This window comes from Neodiprion virginianus, chromosome 2, assembly GCF_021901495.1.
Source record: "Neodiprion virginianus isolate iyNeoVirg1 chromosome 2, iyNeoVirg1.1, whole genome shotgun sequence".
Lineage (NCBI taxonomy): Eukaryota > Metazoa > Arthropoda > Insecta > Hymenoptera > Diprionidae > Neodiprion > Neodiprion virginianus.
In genome coordinates, this window is record NC_060878.1 from 35,654,442 (window position 1) to 35,671,651 (window position 17,210).

The 17,210-nt window shown below is 35.4% G+C and overlaps 3 protein-coding genes across 12 annotated transcripts; 1 reads left to right on the forward strand and 2 right to left on the reverse strand.

Annotated features, from left to right (window-relative positions):
- Positions 1-773: 773 nt before the first annotated feature.
- On the forward strand, positions 774-5,518 carry LOC124297066 (brahma-associated protein of 60 kDa). 8 transcript variants are annotated; one of them, XM_046747666.1, is made up of 8 exons: positions 774-796; positions 1,702-1,840; positions 2,099-2,274; positions 2,499-2,531; positions 2,643-2,988; positions 3,059-3,256; positions 3,895-4,153; positions 4,353-5,518. In XM_046747666.1, exons 2-8 carry the CDS (start codon positions 1,718-1,720, stop codon positions 4,757-4,759), a joined length of 1,542 nt encoding a protein of 513 aa, XP_046603622.1. In that variant the 5' UTR covers positions 774-796; positions 1,702-1,717; the 3' UTR covers positions 4,760-5,518. The 8 variants fall into 8 exon arrangements, with proteins under 8 accessions (XP_046603622.1, XP_046603621.1, XP_046603619.1 ...); XM_046747665.1 differs by lacking the exon at positions 774-796 and adding an exon at positions 835-857; XM_046747663.1 differs by lacking the exon at positions 774-796 and adding an exon at positions 933-1,068.
- LOC124297065 (dnaJ homolog subfamily C member 16) lies at positions 4,707-13,838 on the reverse strand. The gene is made up of 12 exons (XM_046747662.1): positions 12,772-13,838; positions 12,647-12,713; positions 12,359-12,552; positions 11,930-12,210; positions 11,657-11,847; positions 11,213-11,544; positions 10,815-11,118; positions 10,170-10,318; positions 9,825-10,049; positions 9,532-9,745; positions 9,303-9,410; positions 4,707-9,226 (listed from the first exon to the last, which is right to left on the reverse strand). Exons 1-12 carry the CDS (start codon positions 13,266-13,268, stop codon positions 9,101-9,103), a joined length of 2,688 nt encoding a protein of 895 aa, XP_046603618.1. The 5' UTR covers positions 13,269-13,838; the 3' UTR covers positions 4,707-9,100.
- A 204-nt stretch (positions 13,839-14,042) lies between these two features.
- Positions 14,043-15,353, reverse strand: LOC124297067 (MICOS complex subunit Mic10-like). 3 transcript variants are annotated; one of them, XM_046747673.1, is made up of 4 exons: positions 15,223-15,353; positions 14,999-15,130; positions 14,851-14,898; positions 14,043-14,429 (listed from the first exon to the last, which is right to left on the reverse strand). In XM_046747673.1, the coding sequence occupies exons 2-4, from the start codon at positions 15,072-15,074 to the stop codon at positions 14,296-14,298; spliced, it is 258 nt and encodes an 85-aa protein (XP_046603629.1). In that variant the 5' UTR covers positions 15,075-15,130; positions 15,223-15,353; the 3' UTR covers positions 14,043-14,295. The 3 variants fall into 3 exon arrangements, with proteins under 3 accessions (XP_046603629.1, XP_046603630.1, XP_046603628.1); XM_046747674.1 differs by having other exon boundaries at positions 15,206-15,346; XM_046747672.1 differs by having other exon boundaries at positions 14,999-15,079; positions 15,171-15,336.
- Between the last annotated feature and the right edge of the window lie 1,857 nt (positions 15,354-17,210).

Consider the following 17,210-nt stretch of genomic DNA (forward strand, 5'->3'; position numbering starts at 1 on the left):
ACAATGCAAAGCAATCCATTTCATCTATAATAAAAATTCAACGAACAATATGAATTAAGAAACGATCAACAATCGACGTATTCACGACAATAATGTACTTAATAGAAACAATTAATCATGTGACGTATGAAAAAGTTATTCAAAAAATTACGTACTATTGTTCACCATGTAATAGGTCTGCTGAACATACCGCATTAAAAAAAGCACCGAATGCTCTACTGCTTGCGATTGTGTGAAACACATAATTCATACACTATTCCAAAAATTTGTTTCCATTTCGTTGTAGTTTTACAAATTTTTAGATTAGCTGATACACTTATTTGCCAAACGTACAAATTTAATAAATTAGACCCCCATCTAAGACATTTTCAATCAATATTTCCGACTTCGGAAATACAATACAAAAAAAAAAAATGGGAGACTATGAAAACTTCAAAAAAGTCGTATAAACTTCAATTATTTCAGATTATTGTAGTCTGTTATTTTCGCAGATTATAATTTGTCTATTTTCAGATGTGTGATGACAGTGTTAAGCAAGTTTTCAAATGTTGTCACATTAAATTTTCGTTACCAGTATTCAAAAGGTAAGTGGTTGAGGAGCCATCTTAGCGATCTGAAAGCTTCTTTATCGGCGGGTGGCATACGCAATCCCACAACGCCCGTTTTCTTCGAAACAGTTTAAACGGCGTTCATTTTTTTGTATATAGTTGGAGATAGGCTGAACTTAGTTTAAACTTCGATTAACGTGGGAGAGATCGGGTCTAAGTCAATGCCACGTCAATGCTACGTCAATGCTGTAAGTCTTTAGTCAACACGGTCAACACGGAAGATAACAGTCCCATCCCCTTTCATAAAAGGTAGTCTTCAGTTAGCGACGCCGTGGGCACGAGAAACACGAACACGCATCTCTCGATTCTCTTGATTCCAAGACTATTCTGAAAATGGGAAAGTCTACTGTCTAGTGACGAATCAAAGCGCACTCTGGTTTTCGCAGTTTGAACATTTGTACCGCAAACAAAGTCCCCCCAATTTATTTCCTGCTAGTGCGTCTCAAGTTGAGAAGTGAAGGTTATTTTCTGCCTATTTTGATTTTCACGTAGATTTTTATCGGTTTTCAATATACTCTAACTACTGCTATGTTATCCAGTGAAAAAATACCGTCTAATGTAACTAATAACTATTGAAAATACTGAGATATCTTTTTTTCTCCTACGGCTTTCCAGTGTCAACTGAAAACATCCCAAATCAGATATTCTTGCTCTTTATTAACTCAATTATTTTAAAATTTCACGTGGAATATTTTGAGTTAATTATCTCACCCCCCACTTAGGTCTTCCATCAAAAATATCCAACCTGTGTTCTGTAATTAAACTGTGCTTAAATTTACTACATCAAATTGGTATTGAAAACTTATCGCATCATTTGTGCTCTTACTCAGCGCAGCCCGAGCAGGCTTGGTGAAAAATAGCATCTCGTGGCTTCTGCCAATCATCACTCAGTTTTCAAGAGTTATGCATTTAAATGAAAGAGAATATCTTGTGTAAAGGTTTTTTTAATTATCATCCATCACTCGATTAGATTTCCTTGTTTCTCTTAATGTACAGGCTTTCGTCAAGCGCAACGTCTAGTATTTAACTGTATGACGTGTATTTAGGGTAATTCTATACTATTGAACTTAATTTTGATTTTACTCATATTCAGATAGCTCGCTTTCAAAATGGCACAGCGTTTTCCTGTGCCAAATACAGGAAATAATGGCCCACCATCACAGCGATACCCTCCTCCTTCCGTACCACCAAATCTGAGACAATATTCTGGCCCCAACTTCCCGGTAGGCAAGGTTAATTTTGATTCTTTATTATTTACTAACTACTAAGTCTCTCTCTCTCTCTCTCTCAAACTACAGCGAGCAACTTTAAATTCACTCGAGTTATTATGATCCAATACTTTAATTGAAAAAAAAAAATGATTTTTCATGGCAATTATTATTAGAATATGACGGCTGAGGTTTTTTCTATTTGTAACATTTTTAAATTTGAAAAAACTCCTTTGTATCCAAATTGTCTACTGTTCTTTGGGTGAATGTCTCTTTACGCAGATGCAGCAAAGGTCAGGTTTTACCCCACCTCCACAAATGGGCAGCGGAGGCCCAGGACCTGGAGGAATGATGAGGCCAAACCAGCCATACACTAATATGCGCCAAGGACCTATGCCCACACCTCCAGGAAGCAAAAGATCTACTGAGCAACGGATACCAATATCTCAGCAAAAACCGTGAGTCCATTTTATTTCTATAATCTTAGATGTAATGGTTATTATTGCTCATTTTTTGAACATACCATGTAATTTACAACATTTCTTCGTATGCTTGTAACATTATAAAGCAAGTGAATGTTCAATTTGTCAATTTGTAAAGTTATATGATGCTTATGGTACTGAAATTCTTTGCTAAGTCTTTTTCGTTACTGTGTTTTTTTGTACGTTTTTCATGGTACAAGCCCTCACTGTTCTGGATTAGAGCTCAAACTAAGGTACAAAGTTTTTACCAGGCGATGCAGCCATCGTCATAACTAATTTTTACAAAAATCTTTTCAAAATTAATTTTGATTTTTGAGCTATGATTTTTCACGCAAACTCACTAGGTATTTTTGGAACAGTGATTTCTCACATTCCACGTCGAAGAAGAAGAAGAAACTGGCAGACAAAATTCTACCTCAGAAAGTACGCGATCTTGTACCAGAGTCACAGGCGTACATGGATTTGCTTGCTTTTGAGCGTAAACTTGATGCTACCATTATGCGCAAACGTTTGGACATCCAAGAAGCCCTGAAACGTCCTATGAAACAAAAACGAAAGTTGAGAATCTTTATATCTAATACTTTCTACCCAGCTAAAGAAGCTGGCGAAGGAGAAGAAGGTTCTGTTGCTTCGTGGGAACTTCGGGTAGAAGGAAGACTTCTCGATGATACAAAAAATGACCCCAACAAGGTATCAATGAGCCCAACATTTTCGTATTATACTGGGAAAAGCGGCATACATGTTTTGGGTTGTTTCATAGGTCAAGAGAAAATTTTCATCCTTCTTTAAAAGCTTGGTAATAGAGCTAGACAAGGACTTGTATGGGCCAGATAATCATCTGGTTGAATGGCATCGTACGCTGACAACTCAAGAGACTGATGGTTTTCAAGTTAAAAGACCTGGTGATAAGAATGTTAGATGTACAATTTTGTTGCTGCTTGATTATCAACCACTGCAGGTACATTTTATCATTAAAACATATTCAAATTGTATCAAGGTGGCGACTGACCGAGTAATCCGAGAAAACCAGAAATAGTCGGGGAGTTCCGTCTATCGGGAAAAGTCAGGGAATTATGATGGTCTACAGGAAAGAAACTGTACTTTTTTGATAAATTGTTTTCAAACTTCAACTAGGCTTGGTAAATTAAGTTAAGCTCGCTTTTGGAAATGTTACTGTGCAGTTTTTACACACACACATACACACGCGCGCGTACATAGCTTTTAGTCATAAAAACCACCCAACATTACCTGAGTTTCATGAAAAAAGGTCAGGGAATTTTAGTCGAGCAAAGTTGTCGTCACCCTATGTATGTAAACATCTAATTATGTGTAATAATTGAGACCCTACGTGCAACAGCAACTTAACTCGAGTTAAGATTTGGACAATGAAATATTGAAAATTATGATCTTATGGGTGTGTAGTGATATCAAAGGTTAGGACAATTTCGTCAAAACAAAAAACGATTGATTTTTTTCATTAAAACACCTGTACATCAGTTAACAAATACTTTATTCATATTTCATTGTCCAAAACTTAACTCGAGTCAAGTTCTTGTTGCACGCAGGGGTTCAATTGACTTATTGCCAATTTTGCAGTTCAAGCTCGACCCTCGCTTAGCTCGCCTACTTGGTGTTCATACACAAACTCGACCAGTCATCATCTCCGCTCTCTGGCAGTATATAAAAACACACAAACTTCAAGACGGACATGAACGTGAATTTATAAACTGCGACAAATATCTGGAGCAAATATTTGCTTGTCCTAGAATGAAATTTGCTGAAATACCTCAACGCTTGAACCCATTACTTCATCCGCCAGATCCAATTGTTATTAATCATGTCATTAGTGTAGAAGGTACGTACAATAATAATCATTGAGCATCTTTGTAAATGAATACAGTTTGATTGCCAAAATTGTTGTATGGAGTACATCAGCTTTTAATTTGTCAAACTTTTCAATTGATTTCAAATGTGGTTGTTCCTCGATTTGAAGAATATGAATCCAGGTATAATACTAATTCTTGCTCCATTGCCATTAAAACATTTTCATTTAGGTACAGAGACAAAGCAAACTGCGTGTTATGATATCGACGTTGAAGTAGATGATACGCTCAAGACCCAGATGAACAATTTCTTGTTGTCGACTGCAAGTCAGCAAGAAATTCAAAGCCTTGATAATAAAATTCACGAGACAGTGGAAACTATAAACCAGTTGAAAACAAATCGGGAGTTCTTTTTGAGCTTCGCAAAGGACCCTCAGCAGTTTATCAACAAGTGGATTATATCACAGACTAGAGACTTGAAGACAATGACAGATGTTGTTGGCAACCCCGAGGAAGAGCGTAGAGCTGATTTCTACTATCAGCCTTGGGCCCAAGAAGCAGTATGTCGATACTTTTACACTAAAGTTCAACAAAAGCGTGCAGAGTTAGAACAAGCTCTTGGAATTCGCAATTCATAAACCTCAAACTATCCCATAATTGCCAACGGTATCGTCAGTTAGGCATGCAATTGCCAACCAGTACACTTTCCTGAAGGACACGGTTTAATATGATAATTTTTTATGTGCTCATGCATAATTAAGGCGAACGATCCAAATGATTAAAAGAGTTCTGTGAATTTTTTTACATGATTATAACAATTAAATTCAAATCGAATGAATTATAGCCAAAATTACCCATATATAACTTTTATTGGCACGGCATTACCAATTTATTATACTACGTCAGGTGAATATGACTATTGCCTCAAGTACAAGTCAGGAAGGTAAAAAGCAGTAATACGATTATATAAAAATTGTATTACACTTTATAAATGTAATAAAAACCATACCATAGATAAAGTCGAACTTTTAACTGTCGATTATACTGCGTATTACCACAAATTTCTGATTATTGATGCTATTCAAATTAAGAAATACGTCAACGAGGTCTGCTGATGCAACTTTTTAATCATATTTAATAATCTTTCAGAAATGTATCGTGAACATTTAACAGTATTTATAACATTTAATATTTTTGCTAATTTCAATTTGCCTCCGTGCATTCAATGTCACTAGATTCATCATCAATACAGTCACATTATTGAAACTCATACCTTTGTGGTACATTCACAATATTAATTGAAGTAAAGTATGTGACTCTTTCACCGGGTATACAAAAAATAAGTCATGATTATACACATTATAGCAAATAAATAATATTGAGATACAGCCGATAAATTTTTGTGTTTGATATCGTCCTCTTGACAACATGAACTCATTTTTTAGTTCTTATATCTGATGCTGCTGAAGTTCGTAGTACTCTGTAATTATTGGATGAAAAAGTTGTAATAAAGCGAGCGAATTCTGTTTGGTGTTTCAAACATTAATTATTTGTCATATTTGTATAGTAAATAGTTTTACAGGTTTAATGTAGAGTATCAGAATAATCTACAGATTTCCACGAAATTTTTTCGTACGGAAAGGATGTCTCAAAGTGGACCAATCACACTCACACAGGGGTCAATTTACAGCGGTTATCATGATGCATGGAAGGACCTGTTGTAGCTTGAAAGGCCTGTTTCAAGGTATTCTCTATACACAGTAAAGTGAGGATGACAAATCCTTTGTCACTCAAAGTGCTTTTAGGAGATCTTGTGTGCATTCCTTCATACAGTGTGTGATATTCCAGAATCTGCTCCAAATTCGGATTTTCTTCCTATAGACTATACGTTTCTCAAAATTAGGTATTTGTGAATGAAAACTTGGATTTAAAACACAAAAAATGCAGAGTTCCAGAGCATAAACATTGTAATTTTATTTATCAGTTTTGATACCTGTCAAATGACAAAAATCACAATGCTTTCTTAATTCTATTTCATATTTCAATACAGATATACAGAATAATATTGAAATAATATATGCAGATAGTCGCATGGATTCATAACTAGTATCCAGGGCTCGTTATTTAAGGTCATTCAAAAAGTTTATCTTGGCTTCAAAGCATCCATCTAAATTATTATCCTCAAAAGATTTAAAATTTCGGAACCATCGTAGGAATCTTGATTGAATTTACCTGATTACAAACGTGAAACAGGATCAGACTAATTCTACATTTGTCTATTGGAAATATGATTGGTTGCATGACTAAAATTCTGTTAAATTTTTATAAAAAATCATCTAGTCATATATATTTCTATTAAAGAATGAGAAAAACTATTTTCTAAGCTTCCTAACTGCGGAAACCTATGACACTGCTTTCATCAAACTAGCAATGGGAAATTAATGTAAAGTGAATGATTTCAAAAGTTGAAGCGATAAGATACCGATATTTTTTCGAGCTAGGCGTATTCGAAGAAAATTACGAAATCTTACATTACAAACTTGATGAATAATTTGAAGTGCAGAATACAAGACATTTCATCTCGTGTGAATAAATTGTTTGAAAATAATATTCCAGATTACAATTATTTACTATAAGAAATAAAGTATTATATGGATCCACATAGATCTGCTCCCGGTGCGTATTGTTTTCATGTTACATACGTGAATTTGCTATGTATTTCTAGATGCTGTCGTTATCCAAGTTTAAGCTACAAGTTGATACCAATTTTTCTAATTGCTATCCTATGATACGTTGGTAGGAATCTTCACAGCTAAAAGCTCCTAGCTTATTTATCACAGCAGTAAGTAATTAGTGCAAAATTAGGTATTCGACTTGTGATGAATCTATTGATTGTTATAAAACTGTTATCAGTTAATTACTGTAATATGTGTATAGCCTGTTTTTCTTGTTGCAAGCAAATAGATCATTCACTGCTTCAATCAAACCTATACAGTAACGAATGATTTTCTCAAAATCCTAGTTTTCATATGTATGTGTATGTAACAGTGCTTAACTCGTCATAGATTAAATGCGGATGAACTAATAATTCAAAATAATACATTATTTATATGCAGGTTTCGCCAAGACAATAGGTGCCACGATAGGCATGCACATTGCTGTATATTTGACGATCAAGGTCAAAGATGCCATCACGCAGTGTTGGTTTGTTGGCAAGTTGCAAAGTTGTAAATCTTATTAAAAATTTAGTAGTTATGACTTAGTTAAAAGTTAACGGCTACAAAGTTAAAAGCTTAGCTGTTATAAATTAACTGAAAACAGAGTTTTGCAAGATAATTCAAAAATCAATATCACAGATTTTCAGTTGAGAATATTTGCTAGCAATATCAAAGATGTGATATAGATTGTAGAATTACTCTTTTCATACGCGAATAATTTCCTAAATCATTATTCTCAAGATTTTCAATCCCATTAAGATCTTTGTAAAAACGGAATCGTAGACTCGAAAAAAAAAAACCTTGAAATTCTATTAGTCTTGCAATATAAATTGCTATATTTGGTACAAAGAAAACCACATGCAGGATATATCTGAATTGTCTGCATTGATATTTTAGAAATCTTTTGCTCAATAACCTAATAATGTAACATTCAAGACTAGACAAGAAGGACAGCTTGGATTAGTTATTGACTAGATAACAGATTTTTTCTGATATTTAACTTAAATAAATAGTTGGTAGTTAATAGTACATTGTGCACCTCGAGCAAAAACGGGCGTTTGCGCACCACATACAAAGCTCAGAGATACTCAACTCTATAATAAGGTACAAAAGCCCGATTTTTCTCGAGGTCCACATACTATTTTCTTCAACAGTGGAGCGAACGCAAGTTTTTGCATGGCGGGTGATTCTCAGGTCGGTGCAAAACACCAGATTTAGTTTGGCAATGTGGGCAAGGGCTAACGGAGGCAAAAGAGGAGGATCCAGGAGGCGAAGCCCCCCTCACTTGACTATAACCAGGATTTAAAAGTTATACCTACATTTCATTGAAAATTCTTGAGAATACATACTTAAAATGACTCTGGTTATCGTATTTTTTCGAATTTCTCAATTTTCATTACATTTTTTATTTGAAACGAACACTATCGAGATAAAGCTTCCTATTTTAAATCTAATCGCTCATATTTAATGTCCTTTTTCTCACATTCTTCACGAAGACCCATAAGTAAGCCCTCCGACATGATTCTGAATTTTTTATAGAATTTTTAACTTATACTGTGTTCAACAAGAAAATAGAAACGTAGATTATTTTACTACTGGAACTGAAAACTTGATTTCAAATCGAATTAAAAATATTATAATCAATAACAAATCATGAAACGTTTTCAATCCTCCGCGTTTCACCGACCCAAAATCGCCCGTTTTCGATCCTTCCGAACGGAGCAAAAACGAGCGTTTCCGCACCGCTATTGAAGAAAAATATATATAATTCAATTTCACTTATATGAAGGAGATTCAATAATATGTTCAATAAGTATGCCCATTTTTTCAGTCTTTGGTACTTTGGTCAATGCGGTAAAAATAAAATCTGAACCCGAAAACAGTAATTCCATCTTTCTTTGTAACAGTGAAAACGGTGGTATTTGGTTAAAATTTTCTTACGTATTTGAACTCCTGTCTAGTCTTTAAAATGCGCCACGTATTACGCCAAAGAATACTCCCTGTGTTATTTCCTATGTTCATAATTCCGCATAGAAGTCATGTAGCTATGCTGGAGAAAGTGCAAAATCATTCCCACAATATAGGTATAAGAACATTAACTAAATATAAATAATTTGTCTTTTGCACAGCACAATCCATACATTCTTGAAATAAGAGATTTTATCGTGTTCTTACTATAGTGAGACTATAGTTGACTAGAATCAATAAGGTATATCATTATAAAGGCATACATTTTTTCGGTGTTAGGTAGTAACTGTTCATTTACTTGGCAGTGAAATCCGGCCAATAATTTAAGTAATAACGATGCGTTGACCCTTCGAACAACCGATCAAGCCACATTGGTAACCCATCAAGTAGTTTATCTTGATATAAAACATCATTCCTTGCCTGTGAATGCAAACATATTACATAGAAAACAAAGTTATGCATTAGGCCAAGAAGTTGCCATTATATGAACGCGAACCTCCTCATAGGATGCGTCAGAGTCACTGGAACTGTCGAATCCAATAAAAGCGCCAGCTTCTGCATCATCTGATCTCAGACTCAACTGCTTGGTCATTCGTTCCATGCGCTGCAATAATAATGAGAGTAAGTTAAGAGCTGACAAGAATATAAATCAACGAGACATTTAAAATGAAACAATCATTAGGCCTGTATTGTATTTCATTCCAAATTTTGGCAATTATTCTTACCTTAAAGCCTTTTCCTTTACTGCATTCCGGATGCTTTGCATGGTACATACAAAAATATTTCCGATGACCATTTAAAGATAACACGGTTCCGACACAATTCTTAGGATTTATGTTGAGCTCTCTTTGTTCGGGTAAGCTTAGGGATAAAATTTTTTTGTACCACTCTAGTCCACGTTCCAATGATAAGTGTCCAAACATTAAGGTCTTATTTTTTCTAGATAAAAATGTAAAAAGTAAAGTACAGCCATAATAAACTCATGATAAATTAGAACAATGGTGATAATTTATGTTACCTATAAGGCCACACAGCTCTGTGAAAAACTGGTAGGAGTTTCAATCTACTCTGAGCATCAACTAGTAGTATGATAGTTCGACAACCTGGTTTTAAGAGGCGTACGAGACCATTGTATTTTTCAGCTCTTACTTCATGCAATCTTAGCTGTGGCTGTGTTGGAAGTGGTTTTGTGTTTTGCTTGTACTCAGCACGTCTTGCCTGAACACTAGCCTCTTCCAATGTCCTGTAAATGAATCGAGTTCGTAAATAGGTGAATTACTTCACACTACATAATTCTCTGTTCAATATCAATTTTTGATGTGAAATAAGACAAATTGTAAAATGTATTCTCAATTTGGCTTACAATAAATGAGACATTCCGTAACCAGCAGCTCCAATCAGCAATAACGTAGCCAACACTGACAGTAAGGGCAACAATTGCTCCTTGCTTAAATTATCTGAAAGATAATCCACTGCCAATAATGCTCTACCAATCAGTCTACCAACAGTACCCTGTAATTATAAATACACGTTTAAAGTTGGTATTTGTTGAAAATAATATTTGTTGATACTTGTTAACGTATTTTTTATATACTTTCATAGGTATCGACACTAGAATGACTGACAGCGACAAATTTGTCCCTTTTTTAGGTTCACCACCGTATAAAGATAGCAGAACTTGGTTGATCTACTATAAAATGATTAATGAGTGATTATTTTTTAGGAACCAAATATTAGTTGAATTTTATGATAAGTTTCCATCACAGAAGCAGGTACACTTATTTTTAATATTGCTTTTTCACACATATTTATGGATATTGAATTAAAAATTAAGGTTTTTCAATCGATAAAGAAAATTTCCAAACATGTCCCAAATGTAAGTCAATCCCGCGTGTAAGTCGAATACGAATTTTTACGGCACTATTCACGACAAAAAATCTGTACTTATAGTCGGGCTATTAGCTATCGGGTATTTTGGTTTTCTTAATCAGAGTGTTTTGGTAAATACCTGTGCGTGTTCGTCAGTCAATTCTCCTACCTCCGCAGCATATGGCAATGCTTCAGAGGTACGTAGTAATCTTTGTATAGTTTGTTCCAAGCCCTGTCGGGTTTCATTCCACTGTGCATCACCTTGGGTTGTTACGAACCATCCATTTGGTAACCATTCATATTTCAAATGGTTAGTGTCACGCCTCCAAATTATAACAATATGTAAAAGCGGTTCCAGTGGACTGCCTTCACCGCTAGATAGTGCTGAGACAAATTCTGGCTGTGTTTCCTTGTACACGTATGTATATCTTACTCGTTCTATGCTGTAATAATAACATGATCAATTTGTGCTATTTCATTATTTGAACTATTTTCAGTATACACAGCTGTAAAATTAAACCATCTGCAAGTGCTCACCTGTAGGGCGATTCTAATGCCGCCTGTCTAAATTTATGCCTAGCTGCATCATGCAGAGGACTGTTTTGAGAAATTAAAATGGCACACAAACGCTTGCGAGGTCTTTGCCATTCTGGAGGACAAACAGAGTTTAGCATAGCCTGATTAGAGAGCCTGGGGAGTGTTAAAAACTTATTATTTGCAATGACGTTATGCATTGTTTCACTGGGTATGTCTTTCATGCTAACACAAGCGACTGGCTTCTCCGAATTTTCATTGAACAGCAACAGTGTGTCAAGATCTCCTGAGACTTTGTATTTCAATGTGATCGAGGTAGTCTCAGATTTCCCCACCTTAAATAATTCAAATAAAACTAAAGATTGTGTACCACTACTAGTAACTCTTAGAGTAGTCTTATTTAAAGAACAAAAAAATTGATATTAAGAATAATAGGTCCAAGTGTACCTGGACAAATCCAAAAGCAACTCTATCTCTGTGATGAAAAGCCATGAGAAGATATCGCAGTCTGACAGATTCTCGCCTCTCAAATACCAGTGCTCGAATCCTATTATCCAACCACCCGGACAGAAAAGTGTCTACGTTATTCTCATTTATATTCTGCACCAACTTGTATGGAAATTTGCTCCTCAGGAATTCTAGGTGAAAATATTGAACAAATCAAAAGTGAGATATAACAGATTTGATAGAATCTTGAATTTCATTTTTATAATTTCTTACCAACAACTTTTTGAACACTAAACAATGACTCTTTGTAAACACTTGCGCGTCCATCAAAAGTAACAGTCAAACATGGCAATGAATGTATGCCAAGTTTTCGAGCTAATGCAGGTTCTTTCTCCGCATGTGCTGTTGCTAATCCAACACCTAATGGTTCTAGTTCATCCATTAATCGACGCCAAGTAGGCTCTACTTGAAGACAGGCAAAACACCAATCGGAGTAAAATAGAATGAACTGCGGGTTTCGATAGCTCTTTGAAACGATTCCATTTTCAAATGCTCTAAAAAGGAACAGATAAATACATTCCAAAGACTTACTGAGGAAGAGATAATGAATTCGAAGTAGAGAATCTTCTAAAAGGTCGAAGTATTTTATCACAGAGTAGAATTTGTTTCGGAGCAAATTGACAGCAGAAAATTCTTGCCCACCGATAACTGATGCTCATTTTATGGAAGAGTGTGATATCTCGATTCTGGAAATGGAATCTAAAATTTCCTCCAAATAAATCTTCCAATGGATCAGGCATGTTGACGTGGCTGGTGTCACGTCTTTGCCGCGGCATACCTTCGTCAGTGATACCGTAATTGTCAAACTTTTTTCTCCTCTCTGGATCAGTTAATAGCTGTAATACATATTGGCAGATATGAAAACTAATTCTTATTGGAGTTTGAGTAATAATTTGAATTATATAAAATGAAATTAGTTTAATTACACACCTCGTAAGCCTTGATAATTTCAACGAATTTATTTTCCGCAGCTGGATGATCTGTTTTATCGGGATGCCTGTAAAAATATTGATCTGGTTAATGAACGGAAACAATGAATCATCGAGATTTCTTACCATTCCTTGACAAGGTGCTTGTAAGCTTTTCGTATGTCCTGTATGGTAGAGTGTCGAGATACTCCCAAAATTTCATACGGATTACCCAGGGGTTCAGCGGCCTCAGTCAAAGGTAGCAATTGGATAACAATAGAGAGCGTGGCTAAGACTAAAGATAGTCTAGCCAAGGATACAATGTTCCTTAAATTATTCTTCATCATTTGTATCTTGTTGTCAAACAAAGTGAAATCCACAAAGAAAAAATTAATGACACGAACCACTTTGGACACATTTAAACACTTCGTTTCGTAATTTTCGTTTTCCTTATTCCTTACATCAATCCTCCCTGCACGTGATCGACGATTAATACTCAATGCAATTATCTTTTCCAATGGGTTTCTTGACGCTGTAGTTGCGGAAGATTTAAACGGACATTTGTCGACAGTTTGAATACGGAAATAATTTTTGTTCGGAGTATTAACCATCAAGGGGGTTGACAGACTCGTAGGACTCGACATTTCATTATTTTTTCGTATACTTTCAGGTTTTGAATCAGCTGCGTGTAACGGACTGTATTACGAACGAATAAAAAAGTCTATTTATTGCGGGAACTTAAGGGGCGTGTTCACTGCATAGGCAATTATCCGTATATAATTATAAGCTATATGTCCGGATACTTGTGTACACATATATCTAACAGAGATATCGTTCTGCTACCTGTGCTACGTTTGAAACGGAATGACGGGATTATCTACAAGGAAATATTACGCTTCGTTCACTACCCTTGGACAGCGCAACGTCTGATTGTCGTGCACTGCGATTATTTGAGTATTCGAAATATTCTCGTTCGGATTCTACCGCGATTTATTCTTCTAAGATAAGGTTATGTGTCAGTGAAGTATGTTATTACTTTACAATTTAATAGACACGCGTCGCACGACATTGCTCTTTTATCCGTCTGCTTTAGCAGGTTATTCCTGCCCTTATCCGTGCTCTACTAATAATAACTCGACGGTCAACCCTACTTTGATCTTTATGTAGAATTTTCTTCAATATTTTTCACATGCCACTTATTACAGTGACGCCAACACACTGGCCACCGACACCTAAAATATTCCTAGATGGTTATCGACCCTAAAATACCTACCACCGACAAAAATCACACCTTGACAGAGCTTGCAGCAAAATATGCGCATAAACATGTATATTCAAATATTGATCCTTGGCATTGGGGGAGTAGGATGAGCAAATTCAAGCTGTGAGAAAATTGAATAGCATCCCAAATATAGTAATGGAGTAAGAATAGACATTTAAAGTCATTTTATTACATTTTTTGAACATAATTTACAATACCATTATCTGGTCATAATAATTATATGTATGTACACTGCAAGATTTTTATTTTCGTATCAACGCGACATTTGCGACATAATGTTATAAATTCAACTAACATGGTGCATGACCACATTACTGGACTTATCGCCTATACTAGTTGACGATTTTCCATGCTTCTTTCCTCTTCTAAATGATAAAACACTCGGTTTGCTACTTTTTCTTCTCCTCGCATTTTCGACCTTGTGGCCTGTTCTGTATTAATGTTGCATTTATATCTTTTTCACAATTAGAGTACGCCATACCTAGGCCAAAACCACCTCCTGTTATTATTGGCCACTTCTTTCCTGTGAGCAAAAGTAAAATGATGATTATATTGTGATGGATTAGATAATTACCAAAAATCATTTTCATGACATTGTGAACTTCACCGTTCATTTGTACTCATCAATACCAAATGGTATCCAATCGAAATGAAAAATTTCATTATAATGTTCGTGCTTGTCAATTGTTTGAAAATCTTGATACAAATCGAACGAATTTGTTCTTGAAGATTTTGTACATATGTAATAAGCCAGTGGTCATAACTCAGCGCTTCTGTAAGGCCGATTGATAAGCCAAATGACATGATGCAGGTTAGGAAATTGGTGGCTCCAAAATTTATCGATTATCAAATAATGTTATGACGAAAAGCACACGACATCTCAATTAATGTACAACGTTCAAAAAAGTATGACAGAATATGAATTTCGGAAATTATCAACTCACTTCTAAAGAAGAGAAGGGAGAATACGGATCCTAGGAACACACCACCGCCTGAAATCCGTCAAAACATGAATTAATTTCAGCTAAATATTGAGTTGTGTGAAACCTTTCATGGTTTCGTAGTAATATAATATGAAACGACCGTTCGTACCTAGTTTAAGAACAGCGTCCGTAAAGCAGCGATCCCATTTTCGCCCAATTTCGTCCTCAGTCCATGTTCCAGCCATTTTTCCTGCCACCAAAAAAATTGTTACGTCATAAGCATAACCGCTTGGTCAACCACCTAGAAATGATGGAGTGTAAGTACAGGATTTATTAATTACTTATTTATTCTTTAGATCTCTCCGAGTTGCTGTACCGAAACTTCGTTATTACTTTTGACCACGTGCAATAATCAAGTTACTTCCATTCAGACAGATTTGGTCAAGAATCTTTCGGCAAACCAAACGCAGCCGTGCTCGCGGCCACTTGATTTTCGTGTGGTAAATTCGATGAGTTCATTCTTTGTTATTTCATAGATGACGCCACCTCTGAACAGAATATTTATAGCTAGATATTGAGGGGAAGCTGGAGCAGTCTTCGAGTCTAAGGGGGTGGTAAAATGCTCTTGCAGTAGCAGGTTAGGGAAGAATGTAAACGCGGTTACTCCTGGAAAATTTTTTGAGACCAGTACTCTGCAGGTGAGTAGGCCTGGGCGAGCCCGGGGCCATAAGAAGCCGTGTCAATAATCCGATAGCTTCTTAAGGGCCGTGTTCGAATATTGACTGACAGTACTGTCAGCAATCTTTCATCTCTTTTGCGCTTCCAAGTTCGTGAATAGCTCTGACTCTGTCCTAGGGAATTTTGAGTACTGTCAGTCAATTTACGAACACGGCCAAGGACGTTGCATACTCCCGGCGGAACTGCTGCTTGCAGACGTTCAAGCGATGCAAGTTTTCTCCGTTATTTATAAAGATATCAAACTTCTATTAGCAGCATTTTGTAGGCGAAGGAGCAATCTGTGTCGTGTATTTTTCCGAATTTCAACTTTTTTTTTTCAGAGTCGTAAAAAACAGCACTGAAAGTGAGCAAAGTTCCCGTTGTAATAAAACAAAAACGAATTTTTTTTTCACAATTCTACGAAATACACGACACAGATAGATCCTTCACCTTTGATTTAGAACTAAGAGCAATAAAATCGAACTCAAGAGTTGCGAGAAAACTTGCACGAGCTGAAGCATGAAACAGTGGATTTTCACCGCGAAAAGCGATTGCTTGCGAGCGCCATCTCTGGCTTAAGGCGCCTGTCGTACGAACTAACGGCCGTAGCAGCAGTCTGCATTTAACACGTGCAAACCCGTAATTGGGTATTTGCATGGTTTTTATATTTCTTAACTTTTGATGTTTTTCGATTCTATAAATTTTTTTAGAATTTTTGAAAAAAAAATATTTTGTTTTTGTTTATAAGTATTTAAATAATTTAATAAATAAAAAAAAGGCAATATTTAAATGAATAAGTAGCTCCATCTCGCGTATGTGACGTCACAATGCTGAATTTTTTTGAAATTTTTAGCGCCAAGTTCTCCTGTAAGCACGCCGTACGTGTAATCAGCTGTTGCTCTGTGTTGTGATTGATGAAAAGAACGTCTGATAGTGCTGTTTATTATAAACTAAAGTTATTAAATTATTTAATATGTTATTAAAAAACGATTTTTGTTGGTGTATAGTACCATTTTGTGAAAATACTCAAACTAATGCTTGCTTAACATTCTTAGTATAATAACATTGACGTGATCATAACCTCCACACAATTATCCGTGTGAGTTAAAAAAAAAAAAAACACCACACAAAAATTGATTTCTATTTTAATTATTTTCACCGAAGTCTGACATTAATTATACAATGTATCAAACTTAAAGTTTAAAAAACTTACTTAAAATTTTTTTAGCGCTAGAAAATATTGTACATTACTCTTTGAGGATTCAAATAAACGCGCCAGTAGCAGCACAATGACGTCAAACCAATCACATTCCGTTTTATGTCACGTGACTTTTATGTGATTTAGGACCACTTTTATTAATTAAATTATTTAAATATTTATAAACAAAAACAAAATATTTTTTTTTCAAAAATTCTAAAAAAATTTATAGAATCGAAAAACATCAAAAGTTAAGAAATATAAAAATTATGCAAATACCCAATTCAAACCGTGAGCCGTGAGCGTTATTCGGTGTGTTCTTCGTGAATAAATATTAGTAAAGTATCTAAAACTCCTTGATAAGTGTTCATCAGTCATTCACTATGACTAAGATAAGGAAAGTGTTACGGAAAAGTAAGAAAAACGGCCAGGGTTGCAAAAATTTGGCGGTTTATCAGCGGGAGAG